A 25,421-nucleotide genomic window follows, 5' to 3' on the forward strand; every position below is an offset into this window, starting at 1 on the left:
AATTTGTACTTCCCTTATGACAAATGTGTTGATGAATATCCATCCTTTGCTCATTTTTAATTGAGTTATTCTTTTTTATCACTGAGTACTCAGAGTTCTTTGTATATTCCAGATACAAGTCTATTATCAGATATATGATATGCAAATATTTTCTCCCATTGTGTAGACTCTTTTCACTTCTTGGTAGTGTCCTTTGAAACACAAAAATTTTCAATTTTGATGAGGTCTAATTTATGTATTGTTTCTTTTGTTGCTTATGCTTTGGCATCATATCCAAGAATTAACTGCCAAATCCAATGTCAAAAAAGTTTATTCCTATGTTTTCTCCTAAAAGTTTAATAGATTCCGCTCTTACATTTAAGTCTATGATCTATTTTGAGTCAATTTTGCATATAGTGTGAGGTAGGGGTCCAACTTCATTATTTTGCATGTGACTCATCCAGTTTTCCCAGCACCATCTTTTGAAAATGTTATTCTTTCCCCATTGAATGATCCTAGCACCCTTATCAAAAACCAGTCAACCACAGACATATGGGTTTATACCTGGACTCCCAATTCTACTCCACTAATCTGTTATGTCCACAATGGATTTTTTAAAGTAGAAATCACATTATTCATCCCTCAGTAAAACAGCTCAACCCCCAGCACAAGTCACTCTCTATTCCAAGGGTTTTTACTTGGTGGCACAGATTCAGGAACAATAGTCAGGGATTCCATGACCTTAGATGAGAAAAATTACATCTTTACTTTTATCAGCCTCTAACTCCAATACAGCACGTTCTTTAATTATAAATGTGGGCAACAAACTATGATAGAATTAATGAACCTTCTGACTCTATCAGCAATAAAAGTATCAGATATTTATATATAAGATTATAATTGACACAGATACCTCAAGATTTCATTTACTTTAATCCTACTTTAAAATTAAAGCGTGTATTAGAACTGTTGCACTTGATCTTGATAATAACGTATGAATAAAGAAGCATACATTATCATGAATTTGTTATTTTGTATTCTGATAACTATATCTCAATATAACTGGTTTTCTTATAATCCAGTGTTTTTACATTATGCATTTATAAATATTCTCAAAAGGGAGTAATAGTCTCCACTAGACTGCCAAAGAAATCCTCAGCACAAAAATGTTAAGAAACTCTGCTTTTCCCATTACCAGTTTTATTTTCTTCCCAGCACTGATCATCAACTGAAATTATCTTATTTATTCATTTGTTGATGTGTTTATTATCTGTCTTCCTCTGACACTACAATTGGTAAGTGCCTGGTGCTTAAAATAGTGCCTGGCACATAACTGCCATTCAATAAATATTTATTAAGCTAATTACTAAATCATCAGTCATTTTTCTAAACAGGAGCTAAACCATCAGCTTAATAAAAATGAAAACTACTGGTACCAAGTTACTGATGTACAATTCACACCGAAAATGATTTCATATTCATACCATCAGATTTAATAAATGGCAATACAGTCTATGCCCTATACTAGATGCTTTATGTGGAGTATTCATTTACAGTTCTCAGTACCAAGGAGCAGAAATCATTATGATCCATATTTACAGTTGTGGATATTAAGTCTCAGAGAGGGTAATTTCTTGCCAAGGGCACACAGCTAGTAAACAACAGCATCGGCACTTATAACCAGGTCTACTTGCCTCAGTTTTTAACTGCAACAAAACAATTCTTGGAAAAAAAAAAAAAAAAAGAGGTGGGGGGGCGGAATTTCAGAGAAAAAAGAGGAAGATTTTTCTTATTGTTAAATTGAGAAAGCTGAGATCCTGTGAAGAAATATGCCCTGGGACATAGAGTTCAGCAGAGATTTCCAGTAAAACGTTCTTTCCACTGTCCTGTTTATAAGCTATAGCAGGAAAACCCCTTAGCAAAACTATAGCAGAACTGGGTGCTAACAGATTGCTTCACATAAAAGGATGAATTTCTGAAAAGGATAACTTTGCAAGTACAATTAATACTAGCAGCTATCCACCAAAGTCTGTTCTTTCCTTTCCTAGGGTCTAGCTTGCTTCTCTAAATATTAGGATTCAGCCTCATTCAGGACATTAAGCACTTCATTAAACTGAAATCCAAGTTAATTTGATTGCACAATTACAAACTGTCCCTGGCTGGAGATGGTTTCATTTGTCAGGTGGCAAGGGGGCAGCATGGCCTGATGGCATGCTGGATCTGCATTTTATCCCCAGCTTGAGGCCTCGGCATTTTCTGGTTTTGACCTCATCAAGCCTTACCGTGGGGAAGTTAAACTGGAGCAGGGGGCAGATGTTCTCCTTACCAAAGCTGTCGAGGGCACCTGGAGGCCCATCCGTTGGGTTTGCAAAGGAACAGGGCATAAGAAGAGTCCTGGTCACCTAGAAATGGCAGCAATGGGGTTGAACCAAAAGCCCACTGTGCACAGGGCAACTCACTCACATGGGGAGCATGCATCCAGGCGGCCCCTTTCCTGTCCCCTGTGCCCAGCTTTACCTTAACAACAGCAGGCTCACCTGTTAAGCTATTCAACTTAGATGTACATGGGGATAGATAAATCCTGTTGTACTCAACAGTAATTTACTGACATTAACAGACCCTGTAAACACTAGACTTTGTGAATTAGCATTTCCCTCTCCCCTGCTATTCATGCATGTGATCAAAGGACCTACCCCCAGTTCTTTCCAGGAGAGACCCCTCCTCCAGCCAGCCTAGTTCCCTCACTGACTCTGGTATAAAGATGTTAACCTTGCCCAGAAAGAAGGCTGGCCTTGGCCCTCAGCTTTTGGGAGGCAATCTCTAAGCCTTTGGGGGGTCATGCCCAATTAAAAGTCTTTGGCGGAGTGTCTTGTGTCAGCCCAGAGAGTAACAATGAGATTGGCAAGATGGAGAGGAGTGGCTAACCACACCAGAAAGTCTCACATTGTGATGTATAGTCGGGGCTCGGGGTCATGTGGTATTTGCAGCTTCCAAAAAGGCTGGAGACTGGGAGGTCAGCCATATGGAGAGTCACTCAAGTTTGTGTGTTGGAGCCCCCAAAATACTCTGAACATCTACCTTGGTGAGCTTCCCCCACTGGCAATATTCTTTGTATGTTGTCAGATATAAATGCTGGAAAAGTAACACTGCCCGTGACTCCCCAGGGAGAGAACAATGGAAGTTCCATGTTTGGTACTTTCATGGTACTCTGTGCCTCTTTCCTTGTCTGAGTTTAATCTGTATTTTTTCCCTGAAGGAAACTGTCTTTGAACCTAACAGCTTTTAATGAGTTTTGTCCTTCTAGTGAATTATCAAAGCTGGGGGTAATTTGGGGAGCTCTTTGAGCTTGGGGCTGGTGTTGGAAGTAAGGGTGATCTTGTGGACTGTTCACCTATCCCCTCCTTCCATACTATCTAAATTCCACCCATGCCTGGACCCCACCTCCCTGGTGCCCTAAATTACTGCAGCTCAGAGAACATGCTCTCTTCTGGACTCAGAGCTAGCATTGCTCAGACTACTTTTTCACAAAACCCATACATAGTAAGATACAGATTTTACATCACAAGCCAGTACAGACATACATTTACATAGTACACACAGCTCTACGTATATAACCAAGACAAATTTTCATCAAATCACAGTGACCTTCCGGAGCAGTATTTTCACCAAAGGCTGTTCAATCTCATCTTTTAAAAGTGCTTATTGTGACCCACTCTATTGTCTTCCCAAACCATTAATGAGTTAAGGGTTGTAGTTTGCACCACCTCGATAATTAACCACATCCCTACTTTGCAACTTCTTGTTTTGTTTCCTAATTTGAATGTGTTCACATGTTGTCCCTCTAAAGACCTGATTCAAAACAAACTTCAAAAGGACAACAGAAATATCTAAATTTGGGGGGCCACGGGAATGCAAATTGGTGCAGCCACTCTGGAAAACAGTGTGGAGGTTCCTCAAAAAATTAAAAATAGATCTACCCTATGACCCAGCAATAGTATTGCTAGGAATTTACCCAAGGGATACAGGAGTACTGATGCATAGGGGCACTTGTACCCCAATGTTTATAGCAGCACTCTCAACAATAGCCAAATTATGGAAAGAGCCTAAATGTCCATCAACTGATGAATGGATAAAGAAATTGTGGTTTATATACACAATGGAGTACTACGTGGCAATGAGAAAGAACGAAACATGGCCCTTTGTAGCAACGTGGATGGAACTGAAGAGTGTGATGCTAAGTGAAATAAGCCATACAGAGAAAGACAGATACCATATGGTTTCACTCTTATGTGGATCCTGAGAAACTTAACAGAAACCCATGGGGGAGGGGAAGGAAAAAAAAAGAGGTTAGAGTGGAAGAGAGCCAAAGCATAAGGGACTCTTAAAAACTGAGAACAAACTGAGGGTTGATGGGGGGTGGGAGGGAGGGGAGGGTGGGTGATGGGTATTGAGGAGGGCACCTTTTGGGATGAGCACTGGGTGTTGTATGGAAACCAATTTGACAATAAACTTCATATATTAAAAAAATAAAAAATAAATAAATAAATAAATTTGGGGGGCCACGTTCATGCTGGGCACTTTACTAAGAGCTTTTACAGGCATGATCCGATGCCTTGTACACACAGCCACAAGGTACGTATTATCGCTGTCCCTCGTCACCATTTTCACCCCACTCCACACAAAAGACCTTACAGCCTGGAAAGGTTAACTAGCTCACCCAAATACAAGGACTACGGAGTGTAGAGCAGGATAAGCCCAGGAGGGCCTGAGTCCAAACCCTGCTGCTAACTATTGGGTGGTGCTGCCCACTCCTTTCTACCCATTCTCATGCTGGGCCAGAGCCCCCCAGCGACCTCTTTGCCCTCCATGGACAAGGCAGCAACAACACACATGAATGCATAAAACTGGCCAAGCAGCTCGGGGTGGAAGAAGCTGGCAAACGTTTCCGCCAGCCAGCACTCTTTCCAAGCAAGGGTCACTGACCTCCTGCCCCTACACAGCACTGCCAGGCCTGTCTGTCACGGTTCCCCTCACGCATCTCAGGGGAGTCTCCTTCTTCCGGAACGTCAGTCACCCCTGACTGCTTCCCCCACCTTGCACCAATTAAACTGTCTCAGTTGGCTGGGTTGGAGACAGGTGCAAGCAGGAAGAAATCCCAAGGAAGCAGGGAATTCAGGAGAGATGGGGCTTCTCTGGGAAGCTGCTCTTCAGTTTTCTGTCAAACTGGTCTGAAAACTGGTCAGATGAGCCCACAGAGGTTCCCCAGAGACTCTGCAGCCATAGGTGAAAGACTCAGCCTTCTGGAGAAGTGGCAGCTGCTTGGGTCTGTTTGGGCACCCCACACATGCCCAGGTTCTGGTGCGCCAGAGCTGTGTCTCAGATGAAATGCTCTTGGCTGGAGATGGTTTGCATCCCTGGATTGCAACCCAGGGAGAAGATTTCCCTCTAAATATAGGTGCTAACCAACAGTGTATAAGAGAAGCAGAAAAGAAAGAGTGTTTAGTTCTGCCCTGTAGACACATCTCACCTTATGTACTTCCTGGGTAGGGGCCTCCTTTCCCTGGTTTTGTTAGCACTGCCCCTCCATTTTCAAGATTTCAAATGCGGTGGGGGAAAAGGGGTATGTATGACTGCTTGAGATGAGAAAACACACTACAGAGAGACTTGCCCTTGGATGTGTTTTATATGCCAGGAAGGGAGGGTTGTCAGTCAATCTCTGCTTAGCCCTTGGGTATGAGGACTGCCCTCTGTCTGTCACGTGATCTTCATGGCAGAAGAAACAACCGTGTGTAGGCAGATGAACCCACCGTACAGAGCAGGAATCCTTAACTTGGGGTACATGGACCAACTTTAGGGTCCCTGGCAAGCAAAATTCCCATAGCGTTCATCAAATTCCCGAAGGGGTGCCTGACCCACAGGAGAACCACCACCACTGCACATCGTAATCATGCACATTGCCTTCCATAATTTTACTTGCTCTAGGTACCAGCTCTTACTCATGCATGCCTCCTCTGAGCATATGCATATGAGTGCACACAGACACACAGCCACCAAATGCTCCATCCTTGTCTACTCCCCAGCCTCACTAAGTACTTGATAACAGATTGTGCTCCAAGGCACTGACAGACTGCATGGCTGCCTGGAGCACATCTCAATTATTACTGCTGCTCTTTATAGACCTTGTCTTATCATTCCTGTTCATGTCATTATGAAGAGGGAAAAATCCTTCATGCACTCCCCACCCTTCTTCCTGATGCTAGAGGAAAAGCATATGCCAGGCAGAGTCATCCAATGGCACCCTTGTCCTTCATCTTTCTCTACATACAGTCCCTGCAGTTCCCTCTAAGACATCAAGATCAATTGTATCTCAAACTGGGCCATAGGTTCATTTCCAGGTGGGAGGTAGGGGGAGGTAGAGAGAAAAAGGTGAAAATACCAGTTCTCAAAAGAAGAGACGGGGGCTCTCTGCCTGGGCATAAATAGGACCATGGATCGAATATCTTTAAGAAGGACAAGTGCCTTATACTAGATTCCAACATCTAACTGGTAGGCCCTACAGTCCTACCTCCATTTTCTTCCTGAGAGTATCATGATAAGTGAAAGGTGGTATGAGTATTTTCCATTTGGAAACCAGACTGATGAAGCAGCTCTACTGGAATCAGGGTTATCATAATAGAACGGCCATCTTTTTCATAGCTCTGAAAATATTTGAGCCCTCTATATTCAAGGACAGCCTCATAGCACTACCTTAACATTAACTGCCAAGTTTCCATGTAAAAAGTGAAAGATGAGGGGATGAAGATACAGCTGAGACTTGGGACCATATCTAGGAAGAAAGGTCCAGAGATGCTTCGGATTTTGTTTTTAAAGGGGCCATCGCATAAGAATTTCATCACTAAGTGTTGAACTGAATGCTCAGCAAATTGCAACCTTTAAAGTTGATAAAAAATACAGCCAAGATTTATCTATGTTACCCCATGCTTTTATACCCACATATGCTAGAAATTAAACCAAGTTTCATGTAATGTGTCCATTTAGACAAGTCAGAGGATAGATCCCAACAATGATCAACACACATGCTCAGTATAATCAACTCGGTTTTGGTCAAGTTAATACACCAGCAGAACAGACAGACTTGGGCCTCTTTTCTTATAAAGAATCTGACAATTTAAGGGGGTTGTGTTCACTTCCATTTATGTCCTGGAAAATACACTCTTGTGACTTAGCAACCATGTTTAAAAAGCTCTAGCAGTTCTTAAACAAACAGAGCGTATGTTTATGAGGTCCTAACGACGTTATTTTCAGGGATGACGTAGAGTTTTTGATATGTAGCTTTAGGGATTTACAGTAAGTTACGGGTAATTTATTACTGTGACATACAGTATATGCCTAGAGAAAAGTGGAAACTTACCTAAGCAGCATTTGCAAGTGTGTCAGATGGGAAACAAAACAGAGAACCTGAAGACCAGGGTCTTGTCACTTTGGAGAGTGAAGGGGCCCTTTCTGGGAGACGGAAAATCAAGAGTTAAGAAGATTTTTCTGGCACTCAGAGAGCAGAGCTAATTCAAGACCAGAAAGAGAGACGGTTTAGAATAAAGACTGAAAACGGGAGGCCCAAATCTGGCCTGCAGAAGTGTTTTGTTTGGCCTGCAGACTGCTTTAAAAGATCTGGAGCCGTGGGCAGTATTTTAAACCTGGAGATTCAACATCAAGCCTGGTTTGCCTCTCCTCTCTCTGAAACACAGGAAGATCTGGCCACATGCGCCTGCACTCTGCCTGGGGATGAGCAGCTGGAGCTGGGAAGTCACTTCAGGAGGCCTTGAGCTCTCAGCTCAGCTCAGTCCTCACCAGACCTCCAGCCCTCCTTCCTAACATCTGGCCGACCGCCCCCGTCTACTAGAGCCTTGTACCCCGTCTACTGCAGACCTTGCTGTAGGGAATGTTATCTTTCACATGGTGCTCCTAGTGAGCAGATCTCCTAAACTGGCAAGGCTTCTTTTCAGATATAAGGACAGACAAAGCACACGTTTCTCTCTAAAACTCACCAGAAGATTATTAGGTTTTCTCACAAAATTGGACTTATCTACAGGTGCCACTCTTTTTAAGGCTGGGCTGCTGAAGTTCTCATTTCCCAAAGCCAAGTCAAAACACGTGGTTTGAAATGGAATGTGGTTTTTTTTGTTTTGGTTTTTTTGTTTTGTTTTGTTTTTTAAATATCCTCATCAGAAACAATTAGATGATGCTGGGAGGAATGGGATATTAGGCTTCTGTCTCTGGGCATGTTTTCTTATCTGTGAAAATTTCCAGATGGATGGGGCTGACAGGAAGGGAGGAAACAGAGCCAGCTTTCCATCAGGCACAGCAAACACTGTGTCTATGGCCCACCAGACTTCTAGCGACCTGCAAAAATGTCTTACTTTTCATTTCTTTAAAAACAGAAGAAAAAATGTAAATATAATAATAATGAACATGTAAAAATGAATCCAGCCTGGATTATATTTATCTTTATATGAATGTAGTCGCAAAATGTGACTTTTAATATTCTGCACAGAGAAAGGGACCCAAGAAGGCATAAGGACCTACACCCACAAAAATCATCGTTGTGTCCCTACAGGCAAACCATGGTCTCCAGACAAACATCCTGGAACGTGTGGGGACCGCTTTGTCAGTATAGCACTGCCTCCCTTAGCCATAGCTTTCCTCCCCACCACATCGCGGGACGTTCCGCATGTGGCAAGTTCATAAACTAGGCCTCTGAAAGGCACGTTACACCCTGACTTTGGCCTCAGAAAGATGCAGTGGATGCCTTTCGGTCAGCCACTTCTGGAATTTTCCAAAGAGAAGTCTCCAAAGATTTTTGTCGTGTGCAAGTGGAGAACAGGCATTACCGCCAACAGGGAGAGTTTGCTTTTCTGGTTCTGTTAGGCCACCTCTGGAGCAATCTCAGTCCTTTATCTCGGCGGCTCATTTCAAGGTGGGGCTTTGCTGGACTCAGCACGTACTGAAAATAAAAGCCAGAGGACACAGCACAGGCCAGAATGGGAGTCCCCTCTTGTGGGAGACTGAGTTTTCTCTCTCCTCAACTCAAAACCTCCCCAGCCTGCCAACACTCCCAAGATCCAGCTGTCTGCTTGGCTTTTCTAACTTCAGCCCTTATCCTGAGCAATGCTTATATTAGAGACTGAAATATGCTAATACAGTATATGCTATACTGAAATCTTCCTTGGTACCTTGTTTTGTTGCCTCCATTTTCCTGTATCTTTTTTCTTTTTCCTTTGTTTATGTTCATTTTCCCTCTATTTCCCATATGATGGCTAGACTTCCTGACCCTTGTAAAAATATCTATAACTTTAAAGTCTTAATGAAAAAGATTGAGTCTTACACATAGTATTGTAAACCTTCCATACCTCGCAAATGTCTTACACGCAGTCAGTATTTAACAGGGATCTCTTACCTGACTGATACCTTTAAGGTCATGGGTGCATGGCTCTCAGCTTATCTCTGTTGTTATGGTAAGATTGGTGGCCAGTCCTCCCATGCTATACTTTCCCATCAGTCTAGAGGTGGGACAGGGATTGTCCCCTACACACACACACACACACTCCCTTCTCCCAAATTCTATGAGTAGTCACAAGTGCATTAAAAAGTCCCAAGGGCATCTTTGCTGTAAGAAGTTCTATTTTTAAAACACAAATGACTCATCACTGACCAGGGTCTCCCCAAAGCTACAATTTGTCAGGCTGTCAGGAAGAAGGACAGGGGGGACAAAAAGCAAAGACAGAGGTCACATCTCCATCCTCATCTGAAGCCCATAAAACCCATCATAAAGCTGTAACCATCTCCACCAAGCTCAGCACAATCCGGGGTTGTGTTAAGCACGAGCCCTGCCCTTATGTTTGGATTACACCCCCCTGAGTGCTAACCTTCTCTCCACCTGGCTCCTACCCCAATCCCTTGAGAGTTTTGCATGCATGTCTGCCTGGGACATCAGGTAGAAGACCATTGCTGTGCAAGGGAGAAGATCCGGCCCTCGTGCAACATAAACACACGCTAATTGCAGAAGACATACACACTAACTGAACCTCCACGGGAATGCATTTTCTTTATTCTCCCTGAAATAAGCATTCTTTTCAAAGCATCAGAGAATCTAAAGTTTTCTTTTGAAATTCTGGAGAGTGGTGAGGAAAGAAGAAATAATTCATTATAATTTTTGGAGAGGAAAGTAAATGTGGATTTATAGACATAGTTGTCGGATAGGGTTTTCACAGGGAAACAAATGAGCCATTGGGCAACGTGTCCTCAAAGGTCATGCATAACAAATTCCAAACAGGCCAAACCAAAGCATTCGGCCTTGTTCACCTTCCACAACACAGTTGAACTCTTACTCCCCTTCTGAAATAGTACAGAAAAAAAAAGGAAAAGAAAAAAAAAAGGATCATAAAATCAAGGAATTCAGGGCCTCCCTGCCAAGGGGGATGAAATAAAGGAATCCCAAGCATCTATCTGGCATTATCTTTGTTCTTATCCATGACCCTAAAGTTGCCCCCATGATGATAGACTAAAACTCCAAAATGAACATAAAAACCACTATTTGCTTTGCTCTTCAATGAATATTTGCCATTACATCTTTGTTGATTTTGTATGTGGTAGAAAGAACCCAAGAGATCAAGGAGAAAGGGCCCTGGACTGGGGAGCATTGATTGCTCTGTCTTCAATTCAGCCCCTGGCAAGTGGGGTGTTCTTGAGAAGGTCACTTAACCCTCATCAGGCAGGGGAGAATGCTGAGGCACAGGGAACAGTGGCACCAAGTGGACTCTGAAATCTCTCCAAGTTCTAACATTTTATTCTCTCCAGTTGTCCCTTGCTGCAAACCCGGAAGTAGGTCTAGCTGTGTCTTCCCTCCCACTCCTAACACAGTCCCTGATTTTTCCCAAGGAAATGCCAAAGATGAGCAGCTCATCCTGATGCTTCCAGCTGCTGTCACGTGTAGTACCTAGGCATCACCTGCACAATGAGAAATAAGTGAGGAAGCCAAGACCGCCTCACCCAGATGGAAGGGGGAAGGTTACCCTGTGGGCACCTCCTCCACCTGTCTTCTCTGCCAGGTTTATGCACCACCTGATGAAAAAAATGGCATTTCAGAAAGCTAGACCAAGTGGCACAGTTGAGTTAGGGTTGTTCCCACATAGGAGAATTGAGTGTTGCCATTAAAGGTTAAATCCTGAAAGGGGACAAGGACTTCTCATTGGGAGTTATTTACAGACTCTTTGCCCTGAAGGCACCCCCCTCCCCCATCCCCTCAGTGGGCCCAGCTCCTCCACCATCTGACATTCCATTCTTTCAACAGCTGCAGGCGCTCCTGTTGTGCTCCCCTTCACAGATGTGCAGTGCTGTTCTGAACATCCTGCCCTTGAACTTTCCCTACCCATAATTTTCCAGACCAAAGCCTGGCAATAAAAATGTCAGTGAGGGACAGAGAAAATTGGGGGGGAGTATGTAAAAAGGAAAAAAAAAAGAATAGGAGGATGCTTTGCACAGACAGTGATTTGTGTTGACTTCTTCAACAAAGGCTAAATGCATACCGTGACTCCTCAAAAAGGGCATCAAGGCGGGGAACGGCAGTGAATTTCTCAGAACGCCAGCTAGAAAGGCCACGTTCCATAAAGGAGCTGAGCACAAGGGAAGGTGATGAGCTTCCTTCCCTATACCATGGGCCACCCAGCTCTTCTTGCTGTGAGGCAGGGGGCGCGTTCAGGTACTCCATAGTACTTCATGGTACTTCACAGTCTACGATGAGCTTCCGTGAAGGTGGTGATGCTGTCTTCACAGCTCTGCCAGGCGCCTGCTACAAAGCTGCCACGTGTGAAGCACTGGGTCGACACCTGTGCTCATGGCCAGCAAGAACAAGACTGGAAGAGGCGATCAGGATATCTTACATTGTTACAAAGACCTCCACAGAAACCTCTTGTGGACCAAATTCTCCTAAAGTCCACTGGTAATCCTAACTTTCTAGGCACATCATGCAAAATTATAACAAATTAACTAAATTGTACAATTTTCTAAAGAGATAAGAGATAAAAGAATCTGTCTAATGGAGAAGCAGGGCTTCTCTCATTATCTACTCTAGTGTGCCAAATGATAGGCGCAGAGGGGGAGGTAAGCAAGGGGATGGGGGGGTGGGGTGGGGAAAGGGTCTTTCTACTGGGAATGAATCCCTTAACTGGGAGAAGCCATTGAAAAACAATCAACTTCCCTTGTTCTTTGCAAACATGACCCTCTTCCATCACCAAATACTGCCAGTCCATTGAGATAAAAGAGAAGGGAGTCTTATTAAGCTATAACATAGGAGAAAATGAATCAAGACATAACCAGACATCAAACAGCACATGTCCCACAGACATGTTCCATATCTCTCATGTCCTAGGAAGGAAGCTGTGATAGGGCCCCTGCTGACTTGCAGGCCTGGCCCCAAAGGTAGGAAATGGGAAGATGGAGAACAAAAGAGAAAACAGGACAGAGGAACTGGCTAAGGAGGCTAAGCCATATCTTGTTCTGGTGACATGTCACTTAACCCATTTGGTCACTTCTACAAGCTGGAATTTCACTTCTAGATACTTGGGAGAGAGATGCCTTTAGATAACGCTGGGTTCAAATCCTGGCCGACTCATGAGCAACGTGGTTTGGGACCAATGTTGCATCTTCAGCCTCCTCACCTGTACAGTGGGAAAGGTGATAAGACCACCCAATCAGGTTGTTGGGGGAATCTAGTGAGGTCCCATGTGGTGTGTATTGTAATGTGCTTGACACTATACCTCACACAAGTCTATGATCAGGGAATGTTAGTTCTCCTGACCACCTGCCTGTCTCTCCCTTGTTCAAGAGAACTTCTAGGCTGAGGGACGAGAGGTCTGGCTTGTGTGAACACTCAGCAGGTAAAATAGCTGGTGATTGGCCAGTTCTGCGAAGGCTGTGGGTATCCCCATCATGTAAAGGGTACCAGTTTTATTTCCAGAAACTATGGAAACAGTCTGGTCAATTTCTACTGCAATCTTCAAGATAAACTTTCTGAACCATACCTAACCCTAAGCAATTTTACAGTGTAAAAAATCTTCCACGTTATCACACCGAAGAGGTCCCAGATGAGTGAATGAATACAAGATGAATGAATCCATGAATACAAACGTAAATTGTTAAATGAATGTTAAAGACCAGGGGAAGGCCATTTCCACATCATAATACCACCATTATCCTGGAATCCAGCCCTTGGATTAAATGTTCTCCAAATTTTGCACCACTCTTCCCTCCTCCTTGCTAATGTCCATATCCCCAAAGCTTCACTGCTGGTATGAGAAGCCAAGAGCAAAGGCTGGTGAAATCAGCGGGTGCCCCCACTGTGTGCCAGCAATTTTGGAGCAGATAAAGTCATTAAGGAAAATTTTAACAATGTATAACCTTTCAGCTTTACTCTGGTAACAGCAGGTAGCTTGCCTTGCAGAGACATGAGCCTGCACTGAAGTCACCAGTAAGCAGAACTTGACCTTCATTTTCAGTATACGCAGTATTAAATATTCATCACCCACAGAACTGTAGCATAAGAAGCAGCTGAGTTTAAACATGAATCAAAGGAATAAATATCTCCCCACAGGTGAGTCATCCTTTCCAAGAATGCCCCTGGAAAAAAAATGCAAATACCCAGGGCCTGGAGCCTCTGTCTCTTCCAACTTTCTCTTGAAATTCTAGAAGCAGCAGGAACTGCTGCATTATGCAATCCATGAATCCTGCCCTCACACTGACATCGGTGGGTCTTTTTTTTTTTTTTTCTTATCTGTTAGAGAAGAATTACTGTTCCTATGTCAAAGACAGAAAATAGACAGGGATGGAACCAGCAATGGTGACATTATCACCCACAGGGTGTCTGGGGCACTTTTGACTTAGTTGTACAATTTTTTAAAAATCTTTGCTTCACAGAGTATCAGAGTGTATGGGAGGAATGGGTTGGAATAGACATCAAGAGACATCAGAATTAGGAGCTGGAGTGGCAGATGCCTTAAATTGGGCAGAACATCTTTCAAAGGGATGAAAAAAAATGGAGTTCTTTTGGACAATGTCTGCCTCATGTGGCTAATTTAATATCTTTTGAGGGACGGGATGACTGTCTTTGGAGGACTTAGTGCTCCTCTGTGTCTGCAAGGAATCGGCACTTGTGCCTATCCAAAGACTTGGTAGAACAACTCCTTCTGCTTGGGTGTTTCTAGAGAGTCTACTGCTGGGATGATGAAGCATAATTTTAACACAGTTTAATGTCCCTCTTTGGCTTTCAACTCCAGGAGCTCTGAGCACAATCTGTCTTAGCTAGACAGCAATCACTTGAGGCTGCACGAGTGATTCTTCTGCGGCGATCACTCTAGGAAAACTAAGACCCAAAGAAGGGCTCCTCAAACCCTTGAATGAAAAAGAGCTGCTTGGGGACCGATCTTGGCCTAACAATGGGAAAGGAAAGATGCGTAGGAGAGGCTGTGTTTGGAAATGACTTACCCACTGCCTTGATACTAAACTCAGCTTTGAAAGGTTAAAAAGATCAGACAACCACCCTTCACGACATTTATCTGAACTGCCTTCCCCACCTGTTGCCCATTCGCACAGCCTGGACGGGACTGCCTGACACTGAGCCAGCAGGGCAGACCCCGGAACTTACCTCATATATTGATCTGCATTCCTCCCACTCTGCAAGGGGCTGGGTGCAGAGAGCCTCACATCTTGAGCTTGTGCTGCTGGAGTATCCCCCACCATTGTGAGGGAGGCCAGCTCTGATCAAAATTCACTGAGACAAGCCACTTCATGACAATGTCTGCCCAATTAGGCTCATGCAAGGGAAAGCCTACAGATTGATTTATTCAAAGGGCATAAATGTTAACTAAAATTCATTGGAAGAATACTAGGTGTTTTTTTTTTTCCCAGTACTGGGTGATGATATAGTATAACTTCCAAGAGAAGTCTAAAGCTCTCATTCCAAGATGCCCAAATGGCCAGCCAAACCACCAGTCTGTACAATCGATGAGAATCTTGAATGAATAGATGGATTTGGGGAATTTACATCCTGCTTTCTTACACATTTTCCATTTGCATCTTATGTGTGGACAGAACTTCATTTTCTCTTGTTTACTGTGCTTGATTACAATGTCTAACAGGTTCTTTGTTTATTCCTGGGAATCTGTGGACTTGCCATAAAGGTTACTCTACAGACTCAACCTTACTTCTTCCCCTTGCTTGATATGCACATGCTCTGCTGGTCTTTCCCCAGGAAGATGGAAGCCTCCTTGGTATTGGCTGTGCCGATCAGGTCACCCACGGTACAGAACCTTGGGAGATGGCTTTAGAACCAAAGGTAGTAATGCAAATGAGAAATGGAAGGGCCTACATAAATAAACCAAGTCTCGCTTTGCCCAACCATGTGTGGGTTTGAGGGACAAAGAAGGACTGAGCTAGGACAGTCTCCAGGGAGAGTGGAGGCAAGCTTGGTTCCAAGATTTTTGGCATTTTTGCTGAAAAAAAGTGGAGAACAGGGTCGCCTGTCCATCTTTGGAATAGACTCTTTGCAAGTCCATAAAAGAAACCAGAACCAGAGAGGGCTCCCAACGCTGGATTTCCCAAGGCTTAGCAAAATCATAGCTGAATCTAGGGTGCTGAGATGGTGCAGGGTATCCAGGGAAGAGGCTCTTTTGTCTTAGAGAATTTCATTCCTCTCCATCCTCTCACATGGAGCCAAGAACACCAGGATGAAAGATTGCCTCTTAATAAACACTGTAAAAAAGGACACAATTCAAATCCATCTAACAAGAGTATTTTATTTCTGAGAAATACAGAGGAGCAGAAAGGGTGGGGAAGGGAAAGAAGGTGCCGAGGCATCTCTCCTAACTGATCACCACACTCACCTTCAGGTAAGGGTTTGCTCTGTCTGGGGCACACATATGCATGCCCAAACCCATTTCCTGAGCCCGCCACGGAAGCTGACAGGCTATGCATCCCCTGACATGTGAGAACACTCCTCACTCCTGAAAGGGAATGGAGAAATAAGACCAGGGCTTTAGGAGATCTTTGGTTCAATTCAAATATGGTCCAGAATTATGAAGAATAGATACTTAAAAGAGGCTTACCTTCAATGACATACCAGCTGGAATTTTCCAGACTTAAAAAGCTCTTCTCTTTCTTGGCCAGGAAGAGCTGATGGAGGGAGTGTGTGGAATCTTGTCTCCTGGAGGACTTTTAAAGGACCCTCCTCCACCTGAGACAGGTGAAGGCAGTCCAGCCTCATGTGTGGCAATGGGCAGAAGGACCTCTGATACTCTCAGACTTGGCTGACGCCCAGAGACAAGTGATTAAAGGGGACGTTTTCTTTATTTTCCCTGACATGGCATCTTGGCCTCAGTACCCAATTGCACATCAGCACCCAATTGCACAAAATCCTTTGGCTGGTGACCAGATGCCTCTGAGAAATTTAGAATTCAGGCGTGCATGACATTGCTACCATCCTGAGCCACAGGAAAAGGGCACTAGGCTCAGAATTCAGGCACCCCAGGGTCTGCTCCAACAAGGACACAAAGCAGGTTTCCTGGAATCAAACTCTAGCAGACAGCCATACCAGGGATGGAGTTCAAAGAGTTGAAAACACTCTCACAGTAGACTGTGTAGGAAAAGAGCTCAAGTCCACTGCCCAGTTTTCAAGTACATGTCGCCACAAAAAGGTGTGTCAGACCAGCTCAGCTCCAGTTTCCCAGATGCTGTCAGCCTCAAACTCGCAATAGAATCATTGGAATAAATGAGCCCCTTCCTCTCCCGCCCCCCTGCCAGGGTGACACCTGCAGGAACCAGAGCAGAGCTGGCCACCACCTAGCAGCTCTGCTCAGTGACCTCTCCTGCCTCCTATGAAGCCTTTACAACGTCACAACACCCCACCTCAGCGTCACCCTGGAGCACGAGTTCGCTCAACTGGCACTTTAGGGGTCTGCACAAATGTCCACTCTAGGAAATCCTAGATGGCCATGGGTCTCCACCTCTGGGAGCCATCACGAACTCCTCCGTCCCATCTGTGACCTTCACAAGTGAAGAAGCACCAGCGAGCAATGCTTCTGCTGAATATTCTGCTTGGTAGCTGCAAAGGATAGAGCCGTGCTTCCTAATCTAACCTCCAATAAGGTTAAAGCATCAGAAACCCTAATGAGAAGAGGACCTTACCACCATGGCAAGAATAGTTCAGACCCTCACTGGCTGGATACCTGTAGCCCTCCCAGTGGTTGGACATTCACACCAAAGCCCTCTTAACCTCTTGACATCTTCAGTGCAAATACTTCGACGGGAAACAGCTATTTCAAAATAAATAATACCCAGCAAACAAAATAACACCCTCACATACCTCTCCCCCCTCTCAGGCCAGCAGAATCAAAGTAACCTTCCTTGTGAGAACTTGTTTTCCCATTCAGAAAACCAGCACAGAGTAGCCCTGCCGTCCTCTGAAAGCCTTCCACACTCAAAAGACTCTTGCAAATTTTGGTGTTAAAGTCAATAAACTGATCAATGTAGAGGCTCATGATTGTTTTTAGGAAAGAGGGCAAGACAACGTATTTGAATACTCACTTTGACGAATCTATGAAGTATATTACAAGTGCACCAATGCTGAGAGCAAAGACTAAGACAACCTGCAAAAGAAGAGGAAAATGCCATCACTTAAGAGCCGACACTGGGAAGCTTCGGGTTTTTTTTTTTGACACGGGTGCAGCAGCAGCTGGGAAGCAGGGTTCCAACTGCTTTCTGGGGCCCGCTTGGGAATCTCAGCCCCTCGAACTGCCGCCCACCACCCCCCCTCCCCAGGATACCCTGATGCTGACTCCGCACCTTGCAGCGGGCAGCAACCTCACTGCTGGCCAACAGGGGTCAGGGTAGACTCTTATATCTATGGCTTTGGGTCTCATCTAGCCCTATTAGCACAGGGTCCCGCTTCTCTGCAATGAAGTCAGCACACTCCAGTGGGAAGAGTGAATAAAAATTCTGGGTGATACAATTGGTCATCTTATGTGTAATCTGGGCCTGGAGGAACTCAGATATGGGAATATCCATTTTTCGCAGCTCTGCCAAGATATAACTTACATACCATAAAATTCGCCCATCGTAAGTGTACAATTCAATCAATGACTTCAAGTAAATTGACCAAGTGGTACAGCCATCACTATGATCTTCTAGTACCAGAACATTTTCATCATCCCGGTAAGAGCCCTCACGCCCATGAACAGTTAATCCCCGTTCCTACCCCCAGCCCTACACAACCCCTGATTTACTTCCTGTCCCCACACCAGAAACATCAATTTGAAAAACATAAATTTTCTGCTTGTACAAATGTGTGTATATACATTGGTGTGTGTGTGTATATGTATGCGTGTGTGTGTGTGTGTGTGGTTACAACACTTCTCAGTATTCTGGAAATAGTTCAAGTGCAGGAAGCCAAATTAGGTAATACGTTAGGCCAGCTACACAAGAATCCTTGTTCATCTTTACACTCTTCACTCAAAATTAATCACCACTGATTTGAAAGGCAGTTTGGCATCTCCTTCGAAGGATACCTGTCACACTGAAGTCCATCCAATGCACATGTAGCAGCGGAAGCCGATACCAACACTTGTGTCCCCACTCCACATCCTATTTTATTTAGTCTTTGACAGAGGAGACCGGGAGGGCAACTTAATGGTCTCAAAAATAAAGACGTGGAGAACCAATAATTAAGAATGAAAACAAAAGTAAACACCATGACCACACACAGTGCCAGGGCTCAACAAATACCTTTAGATATGCTAATATTCTAAAGGGTCTATAGACAGAGAGAAGCATCAGCCTCTTCATAGTATCTACATATTGACATCACTGTGGCATTGGCTGGTGAATAGAGATGAATCTCAGTTTATGTAATGGCTGGGCATGGTCGAGCTGTGTGTGTGTGTATGTGTGTGTGTGTGTGTGTGTGTGTGTGTGTGTGTGTGTGTGTGTGAGAGAGAGAGAGAGAGAGAGAGAGAGAGAGGGGGGGGGGGGGCGGGGATCATGCTGTATTGTGTGTGTGCACCGAAGTGGCCAATAGGAAGTGAAATCTGCATACGGTATTCATTCAAAACATTGCAGAACCCCACAGAGCTCCTGGGACAGAGAGCGGACCACACAGTAAACACTGACAGTTACAAACTGCTGGACACTGTGGAAGGAAGACACAGCCTCATAGCACCTGACAGATTATCTTTACAAAAGGAAGTGGTAAAACAGTACACCACTGGGGCTTATTTTATTCTTCCATTTTGTCTCAAAAACTAAACCACGCTGCAGCTGAATGCAAGGAAACCCTGCATGCAGTCTGCTAGCAAGTACCTTCTACCCAAGTACCTTCTACCGGGTGCTAATCCCCCTGACAGGCTCACCCCAGGCTCTCCCCTCACACACACTCACTCATTCATTCTTTGCAAAGTTATGCACAAAAACAAACAAACAAAAGCATAAACAGGCCTCAGCTTTTCCCTCCATTATCTGAATGAGGCAGCAAAACAAATAGCTTAAGATTAATTTTGATCTGTGTTGCTATTTCTGAGACATAAGCAGTTAGATCCCCGCCCCGACCTCATTCTCAAAATGCTGCAAAGAGAAGGGGCGTGGCCAGGACACAGGAAAAGGACCTCTTCTTCATTCATAAACAGCTGACCCAAGAGTAATCTCTGTCAGCTGGTGTGTGTGTGTGTGTGTGTGTGTGTGTGTGTGTGTGTGTGTGTGAATGCTGAGCTTTGGTCAGAGCTGGCTATCCAGGCCAGTGAGGGGAGGGCAGGGACAGAGGGGAGAGGAGAGGAAAAAGGATGGAAGTCCTTGAAAATGGCATCTACATCATTATGAAATGAGCTCAAAATCTAAGCTCTCCAGCAATGGCGAGGGTTTCCCAGCATTGGGGGGCCAGACGAAGTAGCTGACACTAATTTGTCCCAGCTGCCTTCGCTCGGCCTCTGTGACAGGGAATAATGTGCAGCTTATTTAAGCAAATCGGCCAGTGACAGGAGGAGAGGACTCCTGCTATCTTCTCACGATGCAAACTCAAAGAGCGGCATCTCTCTGAGAGGGTAAGGGAGGGAAGAAATCCAGGAGAAAAATGACCTCCAAAGCTCCCAAGAACTGAAGCTGTTGGGTGCACCTATTCTCGGGTCCACATGTTCTGCCGGAAGGCTTTCTCATGAGGAGGTTCAGGGTGTCCAAACTCTTCCACCCACCTGCCTCCAGGAATAAAATGATCAATGGCGGGGGGCGGGGGGTACCTGCTTCTCAGTATTAAGGCAGCTGTGCATGTGATTTTGAAACTTGCCACATGGCTCTTTATCATGTCAGGCTTGATTACATTGTCACCCTGGATCCAGGTGCTGCAGAAAAGGAATCAACCCTTTGAATTAGGCCATGAAAATAGGGATCCAACAAGGACTTGTCTTCTAGAGGGCCTTGGCCAAGGACTAGTTCTCTCTTGTTCTCTCCATCTCTTACCTCTCCCTCTCTGACAAATCCCCCATTGTCTGAGAACTCTGCTTAAATATGAAAAAATTCAATCCAACTACACAAAATGATTAGATTTGTTTTGCCTAAATGCTATGATGGTTATGTTATAGAGTACCCCCAAATAATTATCTTAAGTATTTATGTCACATCTCCTAAGGCCCTAGGAAAAATGAAAGAAGTCCACTTACAGTCATGAAATACACTCTTCTGCAGAGTAATCCTTACATAGATGAATGCTATGCTATTATGCAATCAGTGCTCAACTGTATGGCATAGGTATAGTCAATATGCAATAAGGTATTGACTGGGTGGAGATATAAATGGGAGAAGAAGCTAGGGACAGGCAGAACAACAGGGGCTCTTGTCTCAATACACCTTTTGTCCTCAAAGTGCTCCTTTTTCCTACACGTAATGGCTACTCTAATATCCCTTCAGTAAGGGGGAAGGCCACTGGGAGTCCTTCCATGTGCTTCGATGGTCCCAGGAATAAGGGACATTGAAGCCCAAGGGACATGGTAAGAAGAGGCCAAGAAAAGCATAATTCCTAAGACAGAAAAACACTAGCCCTCCAGCAGCTGGGTCACAGAAGACACATTATAACAAGCAAGCACTTTACAAAGCACTGTGGCAAACAAGATCTTGTAAGCACAGTGTGACACATGGGACGTATGAGCATTCCCTCTCAGGGCACATTGTGTGCTGACCTTTCCCAGAGGCTTTCTAGCTTTCCTAGGCCGGGTTCACCAAATCACCTTGGCTACCGGGGATGGTGCTAACTGCCGTATTTTTAGGTTTACTGAAAATACCCACATGTTGTGTGCTGATACAAAGTACGTTGTGATATTTACAGGGTGCCAGATACCTAAAAACAAAAGCGATTTGACAAATGTAATTGAAACAATGGTGCCCTTGCATCATTGCTTTTCAAAACTTCAAGATCAAGCATGACATGTGTTTGCACAGAAGAATGCCAGGAACACGGACACACAGAGACACAGAGGCAGAAAATTTAAAAGAAATAAGTCTGTCCTTAACAACTGGCTGGCACCAGGAACGTGATGATAAATGGAGAACAGAGAGGGGGTATTCACAGGTATTTTCATGATGGACATTGCAGCAGGCCCCGAAGATCTTCCAAATGTCTCAAAAGTTCAAAAAACGGGAAACAGGATAGCAACGCACAGAATAGCTCCCCTCAGGTCACTGGAGCTCGTCACGGAAAGGACAGTCCCAGTGAGGTGGACACAGAGTGAACGAATCAGGAAGGGGGGCTCTTAGGCACGTTGCCTGTTCTGGAAATTGGTCCCAAGTCATTGAGTTGGACCCAAGTGCTTCCAGTCGACGCAAGTCTGCGAGGGCCTCCAGACACTGGAGCAGAGGCTCATAAAGGTGGCTACCACCACAATCCTAACAGTTGAGCAGCTTTCCTAAAAAAAAGAAAAAAAAAACAAAACAAAAAAAACAGATGCCCCCGTCCTGCCCTGGAACCAGAGAACGGCGAGCTCGGGGAGGGGGAAGCCGGGCACCTCTATTTTTCACAAGCTCCACCAGTGAATCTGATGTATGGCCAAGAATGGGAGTCACTGAATTAAAGCCATTAGGGGAAACCACTTAGCTCAAGTCAGGGATTAATTTACAAATGTCGCCTTAACAATTAGCCCATTAGAACATATGTATGAGGCCTGCAGGCTTTGAGGATCGTGTTAGAAGTACTCTGAAAAGTACAGAGAGGGGGATGAATCAATTCTCTCCTGGGCAGGTTTTATACATTCTGCTCAGCTCACAGCCGAACAAATGACCCTAATTAATGATTCTGCATGTTTGACTGGGGCTGACGCCAGCTACTGGCAGCAGCCGCCCCTCCGAAAATGGACCATTTTCTACACAGAATCCCTAGGGCACATCACTTTTTTTTTTTTATTGAGGTATCATTTATATACAATAAAATTCACTATATAAAAACAATAGACCCAAGAATTCCCAAGGCAAAACAACGTGGGGACGTTTTGTTGATGAGTGATCACATCATTCCAGCATCCAAATTAAAATGTTTGGTCTGGTGAATTTAACAACTCCGACAAACATTTACTGGACTCCTATGTGCAAAGCCCGGAGGGAGAGAGAGGGAAATAGGAAACTTAAAGAGCAAAGTCAGGCCTGGTCTTTGCTCTCAACAAGCAAGGAATCCAGAAGTTTAAATTACTCAGGAGTCCCCCGTGGCTTTGGTAAATGCCACACATATAAACCAACACTTCTGGGATGTCCAAGGAAGGAGAGGACACAGAAGGAACAGAACCACCATCACAAATGCCCAAAGTGGAAGGGGAAGAGGAGAATGGAAAACCAAAGGAGAAGAAAAGAAATGCCCAACACCCCGGCTCCACCTGTCTGTTGCCGTGAAGGACAGGTGCCAGGTGCACTGGCAGACAGACTCGTGGCACAGAGGGCGCAGACCTCCCATCAGGAGGCCTGACTGGATTTGAGTCCTGACTCTGCTGCAGAGAGCAGTATGCTCTTTTTTTATTTTTTAATTTTTTTTAACATTTATTCATTTTTGAGACAGAGAGAGAGAGAGCATGAACAGGGGAGGGTCAGAGGAAGAGGGAGACACAGAATCGGAAGCAGGCTCCAGGCTCTGAGCCATCAGCCCAGAGCCCGACACAGGGCTCGAACTCACGGACCGTGAGATCGTGACCTGAGCCGAAGTCGGACGCTCAACCGACTGAGCCACCCAGGCGCCCTTTTTTTTTTTTTTTTTTTTTTTTTAATTTTTTTTTTTTTTTTTAGAGAGCAGTATGCTCTTGAGCATATCACAGAACTTCTCCAGGACTCAGCTTCCCAATCTGTGAAATGGGGAATTGGAACAGATGATTATCAGACCAGGACCTTGCCAGGTCATGGCACACAGCAAAAGAACTAAAAACGTTTGGCTTGAAAAGGCAGCGCTCTTTGAAGTCAGTGGGATGCCATTCACGCATAACTGTAATTCAGCCTGATGGCCATTATGTGTGTCACTAATTCGTGTCAGAGGGCATGTTTCTTTCAGATAATCACAAGTGGGAATACCATGGACACTTGGATTCATAGTTTTGTGTTTCCAGTAGCACAATCAATCGCTCGTGCAGCCTGCCATCCCACAAAACTATAACAAAATCTGGAGGGGCCACGGACTAGCTCTCTCCTGGCTCTGTGCTTCTTTCTGCTATTGCTACATGGAATTGAGGGATGGTCTCACCCAGTCTCCTCTCCTCCTGCCCCTATGATTCTTCGAAAAGCCTATGTTTCTGTAAGTTTTGCCCAGAGAAACTCACACTCTGAGTATCAGTGTTTTCTTAAGGGAAAAAAAAGAAGGATATTTTTTTTTTCTTCGCAATCTGGTCAGTAATGTTTGCCTCACCCTTAAATCACTCTCAAGAGAAGATGTAATCTTGCTACAAAGAAAGATATTTTTGTTATCCTAAATAACAAAAGATTTGTAAAATATAAAACCAATATTTTGACAGTGCCGTTTAAACATCCAAAGGTCCCCTAAGTTTCCAAAATAACATTCTGGCACAATACTTTTGACTTATGAAGTGCTTACCAAAAAATGCAGTAAACTGATTCACTGAAAGCCAAGACTCCAAACAACAGTTTAAGTACAGATGTATTCAAGATGAAAGAAAGGAAGAAGAAAGAAGTGCTTTCAGTAGTCAGTATTTAGAATTATAAAATACATATAGGACTTCCAGATAAGAGAAAACTGTGTTTTATTCAAATGTTAGGAAGCCTAGTGAAAATGTCGATGCCTTTGGGGGCATTTTTAAATCTGGTCCTTCTAAAAATACAATATTTAAAACCATACTCACTATAGAATGGACTGGATTTTTAGGACACAAGATGTAAATTAGAGAGGGCCCTCCCCCCTTATATTGCTTCAAATGACTTCCATGGCTTTTAGTATGAAGAAAAAGAAAATCTCTAACACAGCTTAAAAGACTCTGAAAACTCTGGCCTCTTTCCTCTGTTATAAATTCCAATTAACAGAAATTTTAGTCCTTATTCACCATGTGTGCCTCCCTACTCCCAACTACCACAGGGCCTTTGCACAAGCATTTTCTTCTTCCTGGAAGTCTTACCTCAGGTCATATACTTTTCATCCTCCAGATCTCAGTTCTGCTGCCACTTTCTTGTCACTTAATGCAAGAAGGTCTCCCATAAGCACAGTGGGCACTTTGTAGCACTTAGCACAGCAACCATTTTACACTTTTTGTGTGCAATCATTTGATCAATTTCTCTCTCCTCTGCTGGACTGCAAGTTCTATGAAGATAGGTTACGTGTCCATTTTTATTCATCATTAAACTCCCAGAAGCTGGCAAAGTGTCTCAATCGATATTTGTCAAATAAATGTGTATTTGGAGAAAAGACTGGAGAATAAGTTTGGGGACCAGGTCTACTGAAAGCAAAAGAAAGCTGGAAAGACATGGACCTTCACTGAGTGAGACTTTGTGGAGTTTCAAACCCCAGAAGAAGGTGAGGTATAGTTTCCTGTGAAGGCAGGATTCAAGGGACACGTGGCTGGAGTGGAGCGGGGCTAGACAGCATCATGGTTGAAGAAATTAAGGATCTAGGATGCACGGGGGCTAGCGAGGAGAATCACGTGCCACAGACCCAGCAAGGATGGCTGGGGCTGCGGCAGGGAGAAGGGACGGGGATGGAACCACCCTGAATGGCAGAGGAGCCTGTGGGTAGGAGCCTGCATCAGGGAGAGCAGACAGGGTGAGAGTTCTGTTGTACAGCAGGAACCTCAAGAGAAAAGGTTTTGCACAAAGATGGAAGAGGCTATGGAGGATCAGAGTGTCCAGGGGGTCCCTGGACTGTGAGGAAATAAGCCATCCACATG

General features: G+C 44.4%; 1 protein-coding gene across 8 annotated transcripts in view; it reads right to left on the minus strand.

Annotated features, from left to right (window-relative positions):
• KCNMA1 (potassium calcium-activated channel subfamily M alpha 1) overlaps window positions 1–25,421 on the minus strand; it is a 726,269-nt gene that overhangs the window by 342,139 nt on the left and 358,709 nt on the right. For all 8 annotated transcript variants that reach the window (XM_042909283.1, XM_042909282.1, XM_042909285.1 and 5 more), the window contains one exon: window positions 17,611–17,672. In XM_042909283.1, the coding sequence (XP_042765217.1) occupies window positions 17,611–17,672 (62 nt within the window). The remainder of the gene's footprint in view (window positions 1–17,610; window positions 17,673–25,421) is intronic.

The sequence above is a fragment of the Panthera leo genome, chromosome D2 (assembly GCF_018350215.1).
Source record: "Panthera leo isolate Ple1 chromosome D2, P.leo_Ple1_pat1.1, whole genome shotgun sequence".
NCBI lineage: Eukaryota > Metazoa > Chordata > Mammalia > Carnivora > Felidae > Panthera > Panthera leo.